Here is a 17,392-nt window from a genome sequence, read left to right as displayed (position 1 = left end):
ATAGCGGGAGAGCTGGCCAAGGACGGCACGTTCAAGAGTTTTGGAGAGAAAAGAAAGAAGGGATACTGGTCTGTAGTTGTTGACATCGGAGGGATCGAGTGTAGGTTTTTTCAGAAGGGGTGCAACTCTCGCTCTCTTGAAGACGGAAGGGACGCCCCCACCTGGGGGCGGTGAGGGTAGGTCCATTCCCAGCAATTGTTTTTGCTAAGTCTATAAGAGATGGGAGTAAAAGGCCTACTATTTCACATGGCAGAGGGGCCAAGCAGCGGACGTGAGTCAAACCCACAGGCCCTCTCACACTGGGAGAATGTGAGGAGATGAAACAGGATAATTTATCTCACCAGACTCACCCATCTAGCCATTCAGCTCCTCACTCAATGAGCTCTCCACCCTTTAATCTGTCCACCAAACATTGTCTTCACCCCTGGGGAGCCGGTTTTCTATTTATGGAGCAGTGTTGAGCGGACGTGAGACAATCAGAAAGTGCCTTCCTGGCGTTGCGTTTGTGTGTGAGCTGTGCATTGTAGATGAGGAGTGGATGAGCGAACACACAAACAGGAAGCGGGTGACGCCGTACGGGGAACAGAACAGATGCACAATGATTATGGGTAAAATGGCAAAATATGGAGAAACAAGACGGACCAGATGCAACAACGCCTTCTAGGAGAGGCTCTCTCAGCATGAGGACAAAAGCCTACACTTTAGGTGAGACAAATGCCAACTCACAGAAGCTGTAAACACACACACACCACACCACACACACACACACACACACACACACACACACACACACACACACACACCCATATGGGCTTCAGTATATATTCACAAACACACAGCTACCACCCTTGTGCCTGAAACTCAAACCCACACAGTTTCTTAAATCCAGCAACAAGCGTACTGGAAATAAATGAGCAGGGTACACTCATTAACTGTAAACAAAGTCCACGGTACTAAACTAATGAAGATATTCACGAGTCGGAGAACACCAAGGAGGAGGTGGCGGAGACACCGAGAGAGAAACAGATAGAGGAAGAGAAACGAGTGGGAGAGAATGGAAGAGGATGAGAGCGGGAGGGGAAGAAATTAAGAATATTTCAGGAGGTGTGAGAACACTTCCTCCCTGGGGCTCCATGTCTCTCTAGCCCTTTAATGTCTTTAATTAAAGCGAACAGTATTATCTGCTGCTCCCTTGGAGTGCGTTTACCAAAGCGACACTTAGCTACAGCTCAGCTAATAGGGGAGGGGAATGGGAGAGGGGTAAACTCTAATGACGAAAGGGAAAGAAAGGGGGAAGACGGAAGTCATTTCGAGGGGGAGGGAAAAGATGGAGGGAGGAGGAGAGAGGATGGAGATGGGAGATCAACGCTTCAGAAAATGAAGGAGGCTGCCACCGGCTAACACGTACCGTGCTTAAATGTGTTGCTCCGGCTGATACACGATCACATTTAAGCGACAGCTTGTTAAATCGCTCTCATTCCTCTGAGCCGATCTCTGTCCACGGGGGCAATTTCTCAAATGGCACGGAAAGGGTCTGACAGAGAGGGGGAGATGGAAGAGGCCAGTAAACATTAGATGCATTTACTGTAGTCATCTCTTTTGATGACATGGTTTTACCAAATCAACTTTTTGGCGGGCAGTTAGTTTCCCCGGAGATGCTGTAGGCATGGTGTTTCTGTTGCTCTGCATGTCACAGTAGAAGGACTAGTCTTCCATTGAAGCCTCCTTGCAGAATGTTGGGTCGAGCCATCAGTGGTGCCAGTCAGACAATTGGCAGAGCTTTGGGACAGATAAACACATTATTTTATTAGTTGAAAGAGATTACCCATTGAACAGTGCAATATTTCAGTGTTTACAGTTCACAAGCATAACTAATTTCCAGTGGTAGTTGGAGGTATTAACTTTGTTGTTTATGGACCCCTTGGCATATATATGGACCCCTTGGTCTCCATGGAGATAACCCCAACACAAGCCCTAATAAACCCCCAATAAACCCCAGGGCTGAAGTTAAGCATTAAGACCCTTTTGACCTACATCTGTACCGGCTAGATGTGGCAGATGATATGGCCAACCCAATCTACCCTTCGTTGAGTGATGGTGAACATTGCCTCCATTTTGCTCAGGCACAGCTCGGGCCCCCTGCCGTTTGCTGTTTGCGACCCCCAATCACAGCCATGTCAGCAGGCTCCTTATCGTGATGGACAGCCACCTCTTACCCACCGCTCCATGTGTTTGCAGATTGAAAGATTATCTGGCAAGCTACAGGTCCCCTTCCCTCATAGAAAAACATACGAATCTATATCCACACAAATCACATGGAAACCATATGGGCCTTGTGGCTTCTTGGAATGGGAGTGAAAACAGAGGGCCACATATAAAATTCATGGGCTCCTGTATAAAGAAAACAATAAGGGAGAGAGCACTTTGTTAGCTTGCCTGGCTCCAGCGGTGGATCGAAGCATCTTGGGTAAGTAACACAATAGGGGTCCAAGCTGACAGCCAGTCAGGGGGTGGGAGTTGATTTATATTCCCTCCTGGAAGGAGATTGAGGAGCAAAGGCCAGGATGACCTGAACACGAGGTGGTATATGTGGCCGCAATTGCATCGAACTGACAACAGATGGCACACTGTAGTTGGTGATTTGTATGCTGTGTACACCCACACGGGAGAGGGGGGTGGGGGGGTCACTACATTAGAGGACAGAAGGTTTTCGATGCTCCACCAGTTTTGAGTGTTTGATTGAGAGTATTGCCAAGACAAAGAGTCAGCTGGTGACCACGGTGATAATGAACTGCTGATAGAGAAGTATCTCATAGCTTATGGCCACACCACCAATCACAGGACCATATTCTGAGGCAACATTCTCCTCTGAGCGACATGTATACATAAGAAGGTTACTGAAGGTGTGTTTATGCCAAATATTTCAATAGGTGACATCTTGGAAATGAGGTAAGGACAAACAACACCAACCTATAATCAATACCACATTTGATCAACAGAGGATTTAAATGAATGTACAGTGCATTTGGAAAGTATTCAGACCCCTTGACTATTTCCACATTTTGTTACATTGCAGTCTTATCTAAAACAGATTAAATAAACAAATATTCTCATCAATTTACAAAGAATACCCCATAATGACAAAGCGAAAACAGGTTTCATTTAAACAGAAATACCTTATTTACATAACCATTCAGACCCTTTGCTATGAGACTCAAAATTGAGCTCAGGTGCATCCTGTTTCCATTGATCATCATTGAGATGTTTCCACAACTTGATTGGAGACCACCTGTAGTAAATTATATTGATTGGACATGATTTGGAAAGGCACACACCTGTCTATATAAGGTCCCACAGTTGACAGTGCATGTCAGAGCAAAAACCAAGACATGAGATCGAAGGAATTGTCCGTTGAGTCCAGAGACAGGATTGTGTCAAGGCACAGATCTGGGGAAGAGTACCTAAACATTTCTGCAGCATTGAAGGTCCTCAAGAACACAGTGGCCTCCATCATTCTTAAATGGAAGAATTTTGGAATCATCAAGACTCTTCCTAGAGCTGGCAACCTGGCCAAACCGAACAATCTGGGGAGAAGGGCCTTGGTCAGGGAGGTGACCAAGAAGCCATTGGTCTCTCTGACAGAGCTCCATAGTTCCTCTGTGGAGATGGGGGAACCTTCCAGAAAGACAACCATCTCTGCAGCACTCCGCCAATCAGGCCTTTATGGTAGAGTGCCAAGCGCCACGTCTGGAGGAAACCTGGCACCATCAATTCGGTGAAGCATGGTGGTGGCAGCATCATGTTGTGGTGATGTTTTTCAGCAGCAAGGACTGAGAGACTAGTCAGGATCAAGGGGAAAGATGAACAGAGCAAAGTACAGAGAGATCCTTGATGAAAACCTGCTCCAGAGTACTCAGGACCTCAGACTGGGGCAAAGGTTCACCTTCCAACAGGACAACGACCCTAAGCACACAGCAAAAACATTGCACAAGTGGCTTTGGGAGAAGTCTCTGAATGTCCTTGAGTTGCCCAGCCACTGCCCGGACTTAGAACCCGATATAACATCTCCAGGGAGACCTGAAAATAGTTGTGCCGTGACACTTCCCATTCAACCTGACAGAGCTTGAGAGGATCTGCAGAGAAGAATGGGAGAAACTCTCCAAATACAGGTGTGCCAAGCTTGTAGCGTCATACCAAAGAAGACTCAAGGCTGTAATAGCTGCCAAAGGTGCTTAAAAAAGTACTGAGTAAAGGGTCTGAATACTTGTGAAATAGCTGGTCAGCTATAAAATTTGTTCTGCAAATATTATTTGGGGGAAGTTCCTGAATGTCATGTTTCATAGGAATGAGTGTTCGTGGTTGGAAAATCCCTAAACTTCACTGCTTTTCACAACATATTCATTTTAACTGAAGCATTTTGATTTCTATGCTGCCTCTCATCCTGTGGTCTCAGCATAGATATATTCATCATGAGTCCCACCCATTCAAAATAGCCCAATTATCCTCTGTGTAGTCTACCACTATGATAACATTCATGCCATATCCTACAGTGATAAATGTATAGACGAATAGACAGAAAATGGATCAACCATCCATATAAGTCAGCAGAATATGCAAGAATGTTCTCTATTGTGATTTTCTAAATTTTTGTAATGAGTGTCTTTGATATTTTAAGTAGAAATGTTAAAAGCCTGTTATATTCAGTGAAGTTCTCTTTAATATATACCACATGGAGAATTCACTAAATCATTTTTTTTGTATATGAATAAAGGCTTTTGACATGCCCCTCCATGCACCCTCGGTGACATGCAGGAAGATTTGAATCCATTTAACCCCAACTTTTCTCCCAAATTTCCACCGGCATTGTAGATCCCTAGTTATTTTGTTGCTTTGACAGTCATTTCTGAAGATTACTATTTATTTCATGTGATTAGTGATTCACTTTAAGGTCAACCCTGTTATATTAACTGAACTCTCTTTTTAATATGGTGAAACTATTAGGTTTTTTTATTTAAAAAAAATATTTTTTTAAATAGACATTTAACATCTAATAGTCAAATCATAATGTAAAAGAAGGTGAGCTGGTTCTTTTTTTTGTTGTTGCCATTTTATGGTGTTTTGTGTTGGAAAATTCAGTGAGTCCAGCATAACAACTGTTATCCATCAACTATGTTAGCCTTAGACATGCTAAAAAAAATTTTTTTTTTAAAGCTTGCATTCATTTGCCCTTCCCTGTTGCACACAACAATCTTCCATTTGTTTCCCTTATCACAAGATTTATGGGTGATTTAAGATGAAATCGTCAACCCTGTTCCTTTATTTGGCACATAAATATGCACTTTCTACAGCCATTTTAAAAATGTAACCTCAGGAGATAGGAAAACGTGTTATTTAAATTAAGTTGAACATGTGCTCTTTATGACAGAATGTTGAAATAAATTGAATAACAAGATAGGCCTACATGATTTGACCTCCTTCTTTTCTGAGTTCCCAGTTGGTCATTAAAGCACCATTAGAGACACGTTCATCGTGCTTTCAGGACAACTTGGAACTCGGGAAAAAATGAGGTCAAATCATGACGTCAGTGATCTTCAGGTCTGAGCGCTATAAAAAAGCCCCAGTTACCGACTTGGTATTCCGAGTCGGAGCTTGTTCCCAGTTGTCTTGAACGCTTTGAATTCGAAAGTCTGAGATTTCCGAGATTCCAGTTATTTTGAACGCGGCTTCAGGCCAATGGGGTTTCTGCATTATGTGCATTTTACATGACACTTCAACATTTGATGACAGCCGTTTTAGCTCCCCATTAATATTACATGGGAATATACAAAAAAATACTATAAAACGGAATGTATAGAATGAGCATTACGATGCATAAACATGATACTTCAACGTTCTATTGCAGCCATGTTAGTTTACCATTAACATTACATGGGGAATATTTAAACCATGCTATGCAATTTAATGTCTAAAATTAGAACAATATTCACAATTCTAAAAGTTTGCCTAACTATTTTAGGGTGCGTTCGTAAATTCACTCTGGCTATATACTCCGATTTCAGAGTAATCTCGTTTGAGTGTGTCAGAGCGCAGAATAACTGACGAATTTACGAACGGACCATCTGACAACGCTCTGAATTTACGAACGACCAGAGGGCACTCTGAGTGTACTCTGGCACTCCAGATTGAATTTACGAACGCACCCTTAATATATGGCTCTGGTTTTAGGCGGCATATTGTGACATCACAACCACTCCCCCACTCAGAATGCGTGCGAATGCTTAGTGGAGATAACCGACACACGGAACATGAGTGTTACTTTTTTCTGGTGCCATTTAGCGAACACCAGAGACATACCTGTACGCACTACGTCCGCCCCAGACGGGGAGGGGTTTTGAATGTTTTTGTGTGACTGTCAAGTCGACTCTAATTTGAAATCGAGAAAATAAGACGTCGGACTGAAGATCAAACCTATAGTTTACGGACTCCGGTCTGTTTTGCGGTCTAGTTCCTATTATATATTTTTATTGAGAAGCAATCAGTCAAGGAATATTAAGTCTGTTGTGGTGTGGTGCTGGGAATTTTATATCCACCTCGTCTTTTTTAGAAGAATGGCGAGAGACGCTAAACATTGCCCCCTATCACCAATGAAAAACAGTTTGTTGGTGACAGCAGGGATACTTCTGATTATTCAAGGTAAGAACAATGGACATTGACCCTGTTTTCTGTACTCTCCAGTCCTTTTATTACGTTTACTTTATGTGTTTCAATGGGTCACGTTCATTCAAATGTTCGGTATCGGCAACCGAACTGTGCCATAGATCCACCCACAGTCCCATATGAAACGCATGCACATTGTGTGGCTCATCAACACGGTCATACATGATTTCAGAGGTGGCGGTATTGGATTCCTCAAGACTTGTTATGGAAGTTTATTTCTACACAATACCGTCTGGTTCCTCCCGAGTTTCGGTTCGCCATGTTATGCATGCAAGGTGTGGCCTCCCGGGGTATTTATTTCTCAGAGCGCGCAGACTGCAGCGCAGGTGTGATTGTTCCGAATCACCTTAATCCAGTCGTGGTCTGTTTCAACACCGTCTCGGTTGATTTGGTTTTGTTTTGTTTGATGGTATCCGCAGATCAAGTTTCATTCAGCCAATAGTGATCTAGCTGATATTTTACAAGAACTGAAATGAAGTCAGAAAAAGCAACAGGGTGTTCCTGTAGGCTTACAAGACATTGTCAGCAAAGACACTTGGGTATGGGCGTTTTGTGTGGTTTGACTGACTGGTCCGTTGTGACAAGGGGGGAAAAAACGAGAATGGACTCTACCTACATGTGTATTTATCCTACTGTTTAAAAAAAAAATGTTTTTTACCAACCAAATATCAATCTATTGTAGCCTCAAAATTGTCAAATGAAGATGGCTAATGTAGCCCACATAGCCTATGAACTAGTTATGCATTCAGCACAATTGAAGAGTGCATTGACTGCAAGCCTCATCACTGCCAAAACCTGAGCATGGATATGAAAAATAAGGTTTCTCCTAAGGTTGGACTGGTGTTTGACCAGAGAGAGTATAGATGTCTTGAGCCTGTCAGGGTTTAGGGCTACTAGATTTGAGGAATGTATTGATTTTGATGGTTGATCGCACAGTGTTGCATAGGCCTATGTAATTTGTGTTTACTGTACATTTACTGTAGCCTGATGCTTTTAATTCTATTAAGAGTTTCTGGGTAGAGGTTTGCCTGGGTTTATAGTTCAGATTGTGAGCTGGTTGTCATGGATACTCCTGAGTGGCAGCATGAATTTGGGACATTGAGATGTCCATCTTGTCTGGTGGCTTTGCTCGTATACCGTTTGATACATCTTGAATTCAGGCCTGTGATGTGGGGGGGAAAATACATCCGTTTTGTGTACTGTAATGTTTTAGTAAGCGTAAAGAAAATTCAATTTTTTTATAGGAATCCATTTTGCACATTTTTATGTCCATACAAATTCTCATTGCAAACAGGTGTCAGTATTGTAAAGTCTGCAGTATAATTTAAGCAACAACCCAAAAAAAACAGGCTCCTTGCTTGCGCATACATTTCTGAATGTTTACGATTTCAGAGCTCAATCAACATTCGAAGCACCCTGAATAAACTGAACATAACAAACTTCTACCCCCCCCCCACTCCCCCATCCAATACCCCCACCCAGAGTTAAAAAAAAATCCCAGCCCTTTCACAGTATGCCTATTCTCTCTTTCTAGCCTATTTTCAGACTTTGCTCCAGCTCCTGTCCGGGCCCTTTGTTGGAGCAGCTTTAGTCATTGGTCCGATATCCCCCCTTCCCCTCCCTCTCCAACCGGAGTTCTGGGCCCCATTGTTTATAGACGTGTGGTGGGGGGGGGGGTGTAGGCAGCCAAAAGTTCCTGCATGTCCTCAACTCACCCAAACCATGCCTCTCGCTGAAGGGGAAGGTATCAACTTTGATTTCCTAATTTACTCAGTCTTATATGTAGAGGTTTTCAGGCCTGGTCAAATTAAATGACCTACTCTCTATAATGACAACAATTTCAAAAGATAAATGATACATTTAGAATTTTTCTGACCGGTCAAGCCGTCTCACGGATTTACTGTGGAATAACCCAGATAATCTTACAGGCAAACGGAATAGAACAGCACCTTCACAAATGCATAAAGACATGCAGAGGAGTAATACATGCAACTAGAAACATAAACGAGTAGCGCTATGGTGGAGTAATGAGATGGGTTCACCGGAAATAAACACCCTCTCCACCACCAAGTAACTTCTAAATCGCTTGCAACAAGTTGTTGAGGTCAACCCCTCCTGCTGATGCAAGCGAGATGGCAGCAGATAACCTACCCCCCTCCCTATTCTTTCAAACTCCTCCACCCACCTGCAGTTTGAGATGAAACGGAGGCTAAAGAGATGGATTTCTGAGTGGGCTAGGAGAACTCTCGCCCTTCCATGTGCCCTCTGTCTAAATCAGAATGTCTGACTTGGCTCCCTGCGACTCCCCTGCGTTTAGCATGTCATTTCCATTTGCATACTGCACACCGACATCTCTCTCCACCAGTGTCGGGCTGAAAATGTATTCACAGCACCTCACTATGTAAAACAGACACAGAATATAATCAAATAAAAATCCCGCTGGTCCAGTGCAATCTTTATTAATTACTTTTATATCCCTCAGTAATTCTAGGGTTGATTGAAAATTGTGCCTGGCAGCTGCAGCACAACAAGTCCTCGCCACTTCGGTATGCTCTCCTTCGAGCACTTCACCACGACGTGTCGTCGTCTGCAGGCCTGGCCGACCATTCTGTCTGGCTGTTTAAAGGCACGACAAACGCATGGTGTCTTTATGGTCAACGCCGTAACCCGTCTCTGGTCTGGCGCAAACAGGAGCTGAGCACCGTCCCTTTTCCCATCACTTTTGGATCCGTTCACCTTTGTGGAGTCGAGGCGAAATTTAAACCGGGAGACGAAACGAAAACGGATCTAGTTGCTTCCTGTAAAGAGATCTTGTTACCACTTCCTCCTCCTCCTGATTTTAATTTGGGCAGCTCCCTTAACTCCCTAGGCATCGAAGAAAAAATGGAATGAAATGATATGCATGGAAAAACAGAAAACATCGAGGCATTTTCATGACGGTCTTGGGTAGCAAACAAAAAGATAAACATTTTGCTTCCATTTTCCAGTGGTTTTGGCAAATGAAACTGACAGGCATGTCTAGGCCTGACAGTCTTAACCCCAGAGTCTATTTTCAGTGCAGAGGCTTTTTACAAATGTGACGATGAGACCCTAATACCTTGATGTTTCTATTGGTCTTTTACTTTCAGGGGGAGTGACTTATAGACACCCACTTGTCACACTGGGTGAGTGATTGCTGCAGAGGTTGCTAATAAGATGCATTCTCTTTCAAGTATGCTCGGTTACATTTTTTTGCATGCCATTTCCAGCAGGCCCGATCCGATGTTCCAGGCGTATCAAATTCAGGCCTACACAAATGTTGAAACAGTTCAGAATGTTTAACTGGTGAGCGCGAGTGCAGAAGGGATGTGGGCACATGCTAAGGAGACTTGCTGTTCGCAGCATCACACGTTCTTGCACATTGACAGGAGGTTGTCGGAATCCTCCGGCACACGGCACTGAACACCGTTGATGAGACACAGGGGCATGATCTGATCCAACTAGAATACAGAACAACTGAAATAACTCAAAACAGCTTCCCAGTAAGCGTGACCACATGTCCTGGATTGTGTGGGATAGTCCCGCATTTCAGCCCATTGTTCCGTATCCCGCGACCAAACGATCATCTCCTGCATTTTATCAACAAATTCAAACACCGCAAATTTAGAAAAAAAAGGTAGAGTTGTCCCATATTTCAGTCAGACATTCCAACATGTCTATTGCAGTCACGTTGCACTTATGGGAAAGTGATGCTCCTCATCCAACATGACAGAGCTTGAGAGGATCTGCAGAGAAGAATGGGAGAAACTCCCAAAATACAGGTGTGCCGAGCTTGTAGCGTCATACCCAAGAAGACTCGAGGCTGGAATCATTGCCAAAGGTGCTTCAACAATGTACTGAGTAAAGGGTCTGAATACATGTAAATGTGATTTTTCAGTTCTTTGTTAATACATTTGCAAAAATGTCTAAAAAGCTGTTTTTGCTTTTGTCATGATTGGGTGTTCTGTGTAGATTGATGAGGGGGGGGGGGGAACTATTCAATCCATTTTAGAACAAGGCTGTAACGTAACAAAATGTGGAAAAAGTCATGGGGTCTGAATACTTTCTGAACGCACTCTATATATTGTATCATAAGGATGTTGTACTGGTGATTAACATTTCTTCAATCGTTGTTGAGCTCTGATGTTCTGCGCAGCGCAAGAGGAGACGTAGGCCAATGTCATTGGTTGATGATATACCTATCACATTTCTCAAATCCTTTCAGGCTAAACTTTGAGAGGACAGTTAGGCCTCACTACTTACAAAAAGCGTGCTTCTTTTTCAAGAGAGGCCCATCCTCAGTGAACTTCATGAAAATGTTAAAACATTTTCAGAAGTTATCCTTCTTAGATATAACTATACTAAATATATTCACGTCACCAAATAATTGATTAAAACATACTTTTTTTGCAATGAAAGTCGTCTGTAGCCTCGACAGTACTTCCGGGGTTAGCACATGGTGTCCCTGGGTACATTGACTTCTAGGTTTTGTATTGGAGACTCATGGTTCTCACCCCCTTCCATACACTTACACAGTAATTAAGATGACTTCCAGAGGATGTCCTCCAATGTATCAGAGCTAGCTATATTTTGTGGTATTTGATTAACTTATTTAGCTAGTGAATGCAGCTAGCTAGTTTAAACACCTGGCTCTAACAGAGAGGGGTGCTATGTTAGCTAGCTGGCTAAGGCTATCCAACACTGGAACTCTTCCATGTTTATGTAAGCTTTTGGTTTTTATAAATGTTTTGCTACCGGGGCCTGCCGGTGTAACTACTTGCTGTACACTGTACTGCATGATTGTAGCAGGTTTACTGACATATTAGTCCCAGTAGCTATGCTGACTTTGAAGTTAGCTAATGGTGAAAACGATGTAGACTGTGCGTAGTGGTTATGGTATGAAGGTTTGGCTTGGAAAGTTTTTTTTTCGCCTGGTCACAGACAGCTGTTGTGTTGTGCACTGTAGTCTACAATCAAAGGAAAAAGGTGAGGACAGATGCGAGAAGGAATTATACAACGAGCAAAGTGATCATGCTGTTTTGTATGTGGCTGCTATGAAAGTGAACTGCGTGTGCAGGTGATAGGGGTGTATTCATTCCGCTAATCCCGTTGAAAAGGTTTCTTAAACGGAAACAAAACTCGGATAAAAATACCTGAATTTGTCTAATAGAAAGTCACTTGCACTAATCATTACACCTTAGATCAGCTAGATGCAGGCAAGAGAGTGCAAGGTGGTATTGAATGTGTCCCTGACTGTCACCTTGATTACTAAAAAATGTCTCTCAATCTCTGCACCTACATTTTACACTTTCATTCGTAGGCTAGGTTGTAGCAACCTGATGGGTTGGGGAACATTTTTGTATCATGTAGTAGCCTAAACCTATGGTTGTTACACTGAACCGGGTGAATGGAATATGAATGACATTCATCCAACATGCTGTGATAGAAATAAGGACATGCTCATTACAAACATTCATCCTCCCTAATCTTAAACGGCACCAACCGCCACTGGCCGTATTAGACTGGAAGCTCTAAGGTACTTTTTTGTCAAACTTGTGAGGCTCTCCAGTCTCCATGAGGCTCTCCAGTCTCCATGAGGCTCTCCAGTCTCCATGCTCATTAGTTGTTCATTCAACAGATATGCTGCTACGTCACTCGATCCCGTTTTTAGAAGTCTCCCTTGATAACCGTTTGAGACCAACCAACGTTTCCTTGTCCACCTATTCTCGGATGTTCATCAAGTGGCCACGCGTCTCTCGTTTCACATTTTGGACGAGGAAAAAGGATAGACTAGGTGCGGCTGGTGCGCTATTAGCTAGTTCAGTGCAGCGCACTGCGGAGGTGTAATAGTACTGCCAGAGCCCACTGGAGTGTCTAAGATCAAAGATGAATTCATGTCTTGGAAGATCACATAAGGATTCATTAGTATTCTACAGAGACCCATATAATAGCAGAGTATAATGTCACTGTTTACACCAAAAATAACCTAAAGTCTCAGAAGAAATGAGGTGATTGTGAGGTGATTGTTAGCTGAATAGTCCAACAACGAAAATCGAACGAGGTCAAAACTCAACAGCATGCGACTGTAGGCTACTAGGCAGAATGTGCTTTGATTTTAAACAAAATGCAGAAAGGCTATATAGTTTAACACCATCTGCTCTAATTTACTCATGAAACAGTAAATCAATTGCAAGAAGATCTAAATATACTGAAACAAAATATGGGTCAGCTTGGGAGGGCATAGGCCCACCCACTTGGGAGCCAGGCTCAGCCAATCAGAATTTCTCACAAAAGGGTGTTCTTACAGACAGAAGTACTCTTCAGTTTCATCAGCTGTCCTGATGTGGAAGTCCTGAGCTGATGTGGTCTGCGATTTGTTAGGCCAGTTGAACGTACTGCCAAATTCTCTAAAACAACGTTATGGTAGAGAATTGAACATTACATTCTCTGGCAGCAGCTCTGGTGGACTTTCCTGCAGTCAACTTGCCAATTGCACGCTCGACTTCAGACATCTGTGGCATTGTGTTGTGTGACAAAACGGCACATTTTAGTGTCCCTTTATTGTCCCCAGCACAAAGTGCACCTGTGTAATGATCATCTTGTTTCATCAGCTCCTTGATGTGACACCTGTCAGGTGAATGACTTACCTTGGCAAAGGAGAAATGCTCACTAACAGGAATGTAAACAAATGTGTGAACATTTTTGAGAAATAAGCTTTTTGTGCATATGGAACATTTCTGGGACCTTTTATTTCAGCTCATGAAACATTGGACCAACACTTTACATGTTGCTTTTTTAACATTTTTGTTCAGTGTACATATGGCAACGAAAAAAATTAAGAATGTAGGCTACACTGTCCTGTGAAAAAAAAAAAAAAATCCTCTTGTCAACACATTAGTTTTTTATTTTTACAAGTTCACCTTACATGGATTTGGAATCGAGTCTCCGTCTGTAACACACCGCTTTGAACCTGACAGGTTTGTGGGGATTGTCAGCCTCTCGCTATTCCTGGAACTTTTTTTTTCTTCTAGTATCTGGGTTTATTGCACTGTGACACTGCTGCAACCCTGTTGCGTGTCAAAATGTGTCTGGTTTTCCCGGAATGAGCCATCCGGAGAGTGTCAGAGGGAGCTGGACGCCTCCGCCTCGGGAAGGTATCCACTGGAGCGTCTGGAGGAAGACACTGCTCTGAGGCTCATGACAGCACACAGCACTGTAGGGGGGGAAACGGTTAAGGCGTTTAGTGTGTACCGTTTCTCTGACAGAGTCGGAGTCGATGGCAGTGACCCTCAACAGGCTTGGTTGTTTTCACCCTCTGATATGCAACACATACCCAGAATTCTGCACTGGCGGTGGGTTAACACCAACCACAACAAGCCAAGGTGACTGCATGCTATGTAAGGCATGGCAGTGACGGCGTCTTTGGCACGCCTGCTTCCAGACAGCGCATTATGCCTCCATATCCGTGCCCACCCCCCGTCTCTCCTCCCTGCCAGCTTGTTTGTTGGTTGAATTCCTCCGTTCAGGTTTATGTCTGTCTGTGACTCACGGATGATGCAGGCTGGACACTGCCTAAGGGAAGACATGGCAGGCCTCCCACCTCCATCAGTCGCTATCGCTCAGTCGGTGTGTGTCACATGGGGTGATGCTCATTGCACCCCCTCTGGTGAGGTCACCGCTGGAGGTCATCTGTCTTTCTGGCAGAATTTGAAGAATTTCCAGATAAGCTTCGCAGCGAGGTTCACAAGTTCATTGGAAATGCCATTTTCTGTTTGTTAGTCTTGTGTGTGTGTGTGTGCACTAGTTTCTGTACACAGTGGATATATTGTTTGTCTGGAAAGCACCGTAGCAAGGGTTTTGAATCCAATACAGGTTATCCTTACCCCTTTGCTCACGCATTCCATTGCCTTATTTGGGCAGTGGAGCGAGACAGCACAATTACCGTGGGCCGCGGGGTTGTTTTAACATAATCGCTCTCTCAGCCTCTCTCTCCTCGCCGCTGTCTTTCTCTACTCTCGCGTTTATGCTCGTCATCCCTCCCTTCCTCTTTTGTCTTCTCTATCTCAAGATCTCTCTTGTGCTCAATCTTTTCTCGTTCACGTCTCCCACTCCTCTGTTCAAAGTGCGATCAGATAAGCAGTGCCCAGCGAAAAGTAATGGGGGACGGCATTAACTTGTGCCTCTTCAGGCACGCAACAGATTCCTTGGCCCTCTGCACAAAGGTGATGAATAAATGTTTCATTGAATATTTTCCCAGGAATTTATCCTCCCGGCAGGCTTAATGTGCCTCTATAGCAGGACTAGGTATATATTGATTGGTTTGTTGTTGATATTCAGCCAGCGCCACACAGAGCGCCACACAGAGCGCCACACTGAGTGTTGTCTGCTCAGTGCTGAGAAATACTGTCTGAAATGACCATGTCATAGAAAATAATTTTGTCCTCTTTTCCTGTAAAAGGCTTACCAGTGTGATTACTTGTGAAAGCTAAATTGGCTTTCTGCCCTCGGTCTTTCTCCAACTCCCATTCTGTCTCTCTCTCCCTCGCACATTAAAGCCAGTCCTCTAAGATTAATCCCCGGCACCCTCACTAGCTCGCTCTGTCTCTCTTTTATCTGTTCTCTCTTTCATATTCTCCCCCTGAAATCCTTCCATCTCTCGCTGACTCGGCGGCAGAGCGGGTCAGGCATGGTCATGTTTATTTTAGTGCTTATCTGTAACGGTGACCCTCAGACCGAGCCACCATATATTACGCCCCCCTTCTCTCCTCCTCTCACCACATCCAATATTTCTCCCTTTGTGCTGCTCTGCCTCTCCAGCCACCATTTCCTTATCCTGCTCTCTCTCCTCTCTCTCCTCTCTCTCCTCTCTCTCCTATCTTTTCAAGCCATTCCTCTGCACACCCTGCGTCTAGGCGACTACACACAGTAGAGCGGCTTAGTTTGACGGTCTCACTTTCCTTCCCCCTGCTCAATTCAATTGAGTGTACCGTCTTGTCATGATACATGTGCCCTCATTTTGTCAAACGATGTACATAATATTGTACTATCAAAGATAAGACGCCCCCCCCCCCTCTTATCTTGTTCTCTAATTTCCCAGTTCTCTGTTATGGGAGCAGACAAAAATAATCTATCATTCTGACACATGATTTTCAGCCTGAGTCGTTGAACCCAGATATTATAGCACAAAAAGGCTGGAAGAAGTGCTTATTTTAACTCTCTTCCCCTGAGGACTTTCCTGCCCCCCACCACCCCTGATTTTCCAGCTGTCTCTCTCCACACTGTCTACACTGTCCCCCCGGAACGTCCAACAATGAGGACAGTTAATATTGTTTGTTCAATCGCTGTTCTTGCCCGTCTGTGTTTGCTAGACTAATGTTGATTTCCTCTCACAATTTAGCATTTAGTTTTTGAACACGGATTGTCAATAGCGTTGCGTCTTCTCAGCGCTGTGCCGGCGTAGCTGGGACGACGCGTCTCCCCATTCGCAAGGAATGAAGATGAGGAGAAAAACATTTCTTACGCCGGAAAACACATGACAGCTCAAACATTGCCTTTGCGCCATACATCAGATGAAATGTAGCACAGACTCATTTACAGTGTCGCTTTTGACGATTGATTTAACACGGTGTGTCAGAGCTTCTCAGAAACCCTACTGCTGCCTGACTCCGACTGCAGACTTTTAGTACGAGCAGGAGGATGGGTATTGTACATCACAGGGTGTGTCTGCACTAAGAGGACAGTAAAAGATGACCTGGCGGATCTAGACAGACCTGTCCTGCAGGCATGACTTTCTTCCTGGTGCCCTTTGCTGTCTTGCCTTTGGAAGAAGCCAGACAGACTCCCTCTGGGTTGGAGCTGAATTGCCACCTAAACTGAGTGTCGTGCCCCTATGATGTACAGATGGCTTTCCAGTCCACGAAGTCCTGTGCCGTGCCTGCGGGCGGACTCTGTGACAGGTCATCCGCTGTCCTATTCATCATGGAGTCCTAGTCTATCTGGGATAATGGAGCCCTGGCCTCTCCAGACAGAAATAGACTTTGAATGTTCTCCCCCCCCCACCATTCTCACTGTGACCAAGTATTGAGAGCGAGGCCCTTTGAAGCCTGTGCGCCTAACCTGTATGAGACAAGCTTTCCATAAGTCATTTGGATCAGTGTTCACAGTAACACTGTTCTGGGATCTGTTCTCACTGCCCAAACTGGCCCCTGGGATTCATTGATTTTTTTTTTTAGAAACCCAAAAAACAAACTGGCTCCAGATCAACCTTTTTGAGTGGCTCTTTTTCATGTTTTATCCTGCCAAACAGCACTCCAGAGAGGAGCTTCCTGTTTTTTTGCCACTCATGAATGGGGGTGAATAGATACTTTTCTAGGATTTTGTTCCCATTAGACCATCGCTGTTTGTATGTGGCCCGGCCTGTTGATGTGGGCATTAGACCTTTTTCTTCCATTATGGTGTGAAGGACGAGCTTCGCTTCCATAGAGATTCCGTTTCAAATGATGGTCCTTGTGGCAAAGAACACCTGTGTTCCATATCTAGAATCTACTGTAGCGACAGGCACTCAGTCTGGACCAGGTTTAGAGGAACCATGTTTTTGTCAAGCGGCACTGCCAATAGGCGACAGGGAGAGCGCATCCACGGTACTTCACTCTCTCTT

The 17,392-nt window shown here is 44.1% G+C and overlaps 1 protein-coding gene across 2 annotated transcripts in view; it reads left to right on the top strand.

The window, feature by feature from the left end:
• The first annotated feature begins 6,261 nt into the window (after window positions 1–6,261).
• pvrl2l (PVR cell adhesion molecule related 2 like) overlaps window positions 6,262–17,392 on the top strand; it is an 89,307-nt gene continuing 78,176 nt past the window's right edge. Inside the window, exon 1 of one of the 2 annotated variants that reach the window (XM_035795267.2) lies at window positions 6,262–6,693. In XM_035795267.2, the coding sequence (XP_035651160.1) occupies window positions 6,609–6,693 (85 nt within the window). In that variant the 5' untranslated portion in view covers window positions 6,262–6,608. The remainder of the gene's footprint in view (window positions 6,694–17,392) is intronic. The other variant, XM_035795268.2, reaches the window with a different exon arrangement.

Source organism: Oncorhynchus keta, chromosome 20 (genome assembly GCF_023373465.1).
Source record: "Oncorhynchus keta strain PuntledgeMale-10-30-2019 chromosome 20, Oket_V2, whole genome shotgun sequence".
NCBI classification, from domain to species: Eukaryota; Metazoa; Chordata; class Actinopteri; order Salmoniformes; family Salmonidae; genus Oncorhynchus; species Oncorhynchus keta.
The sequence above is the reverse complement of the archived record's forward strand: the minus strand, read 5'-3'. Positions and strand labels throughout refer to the sequence as shown.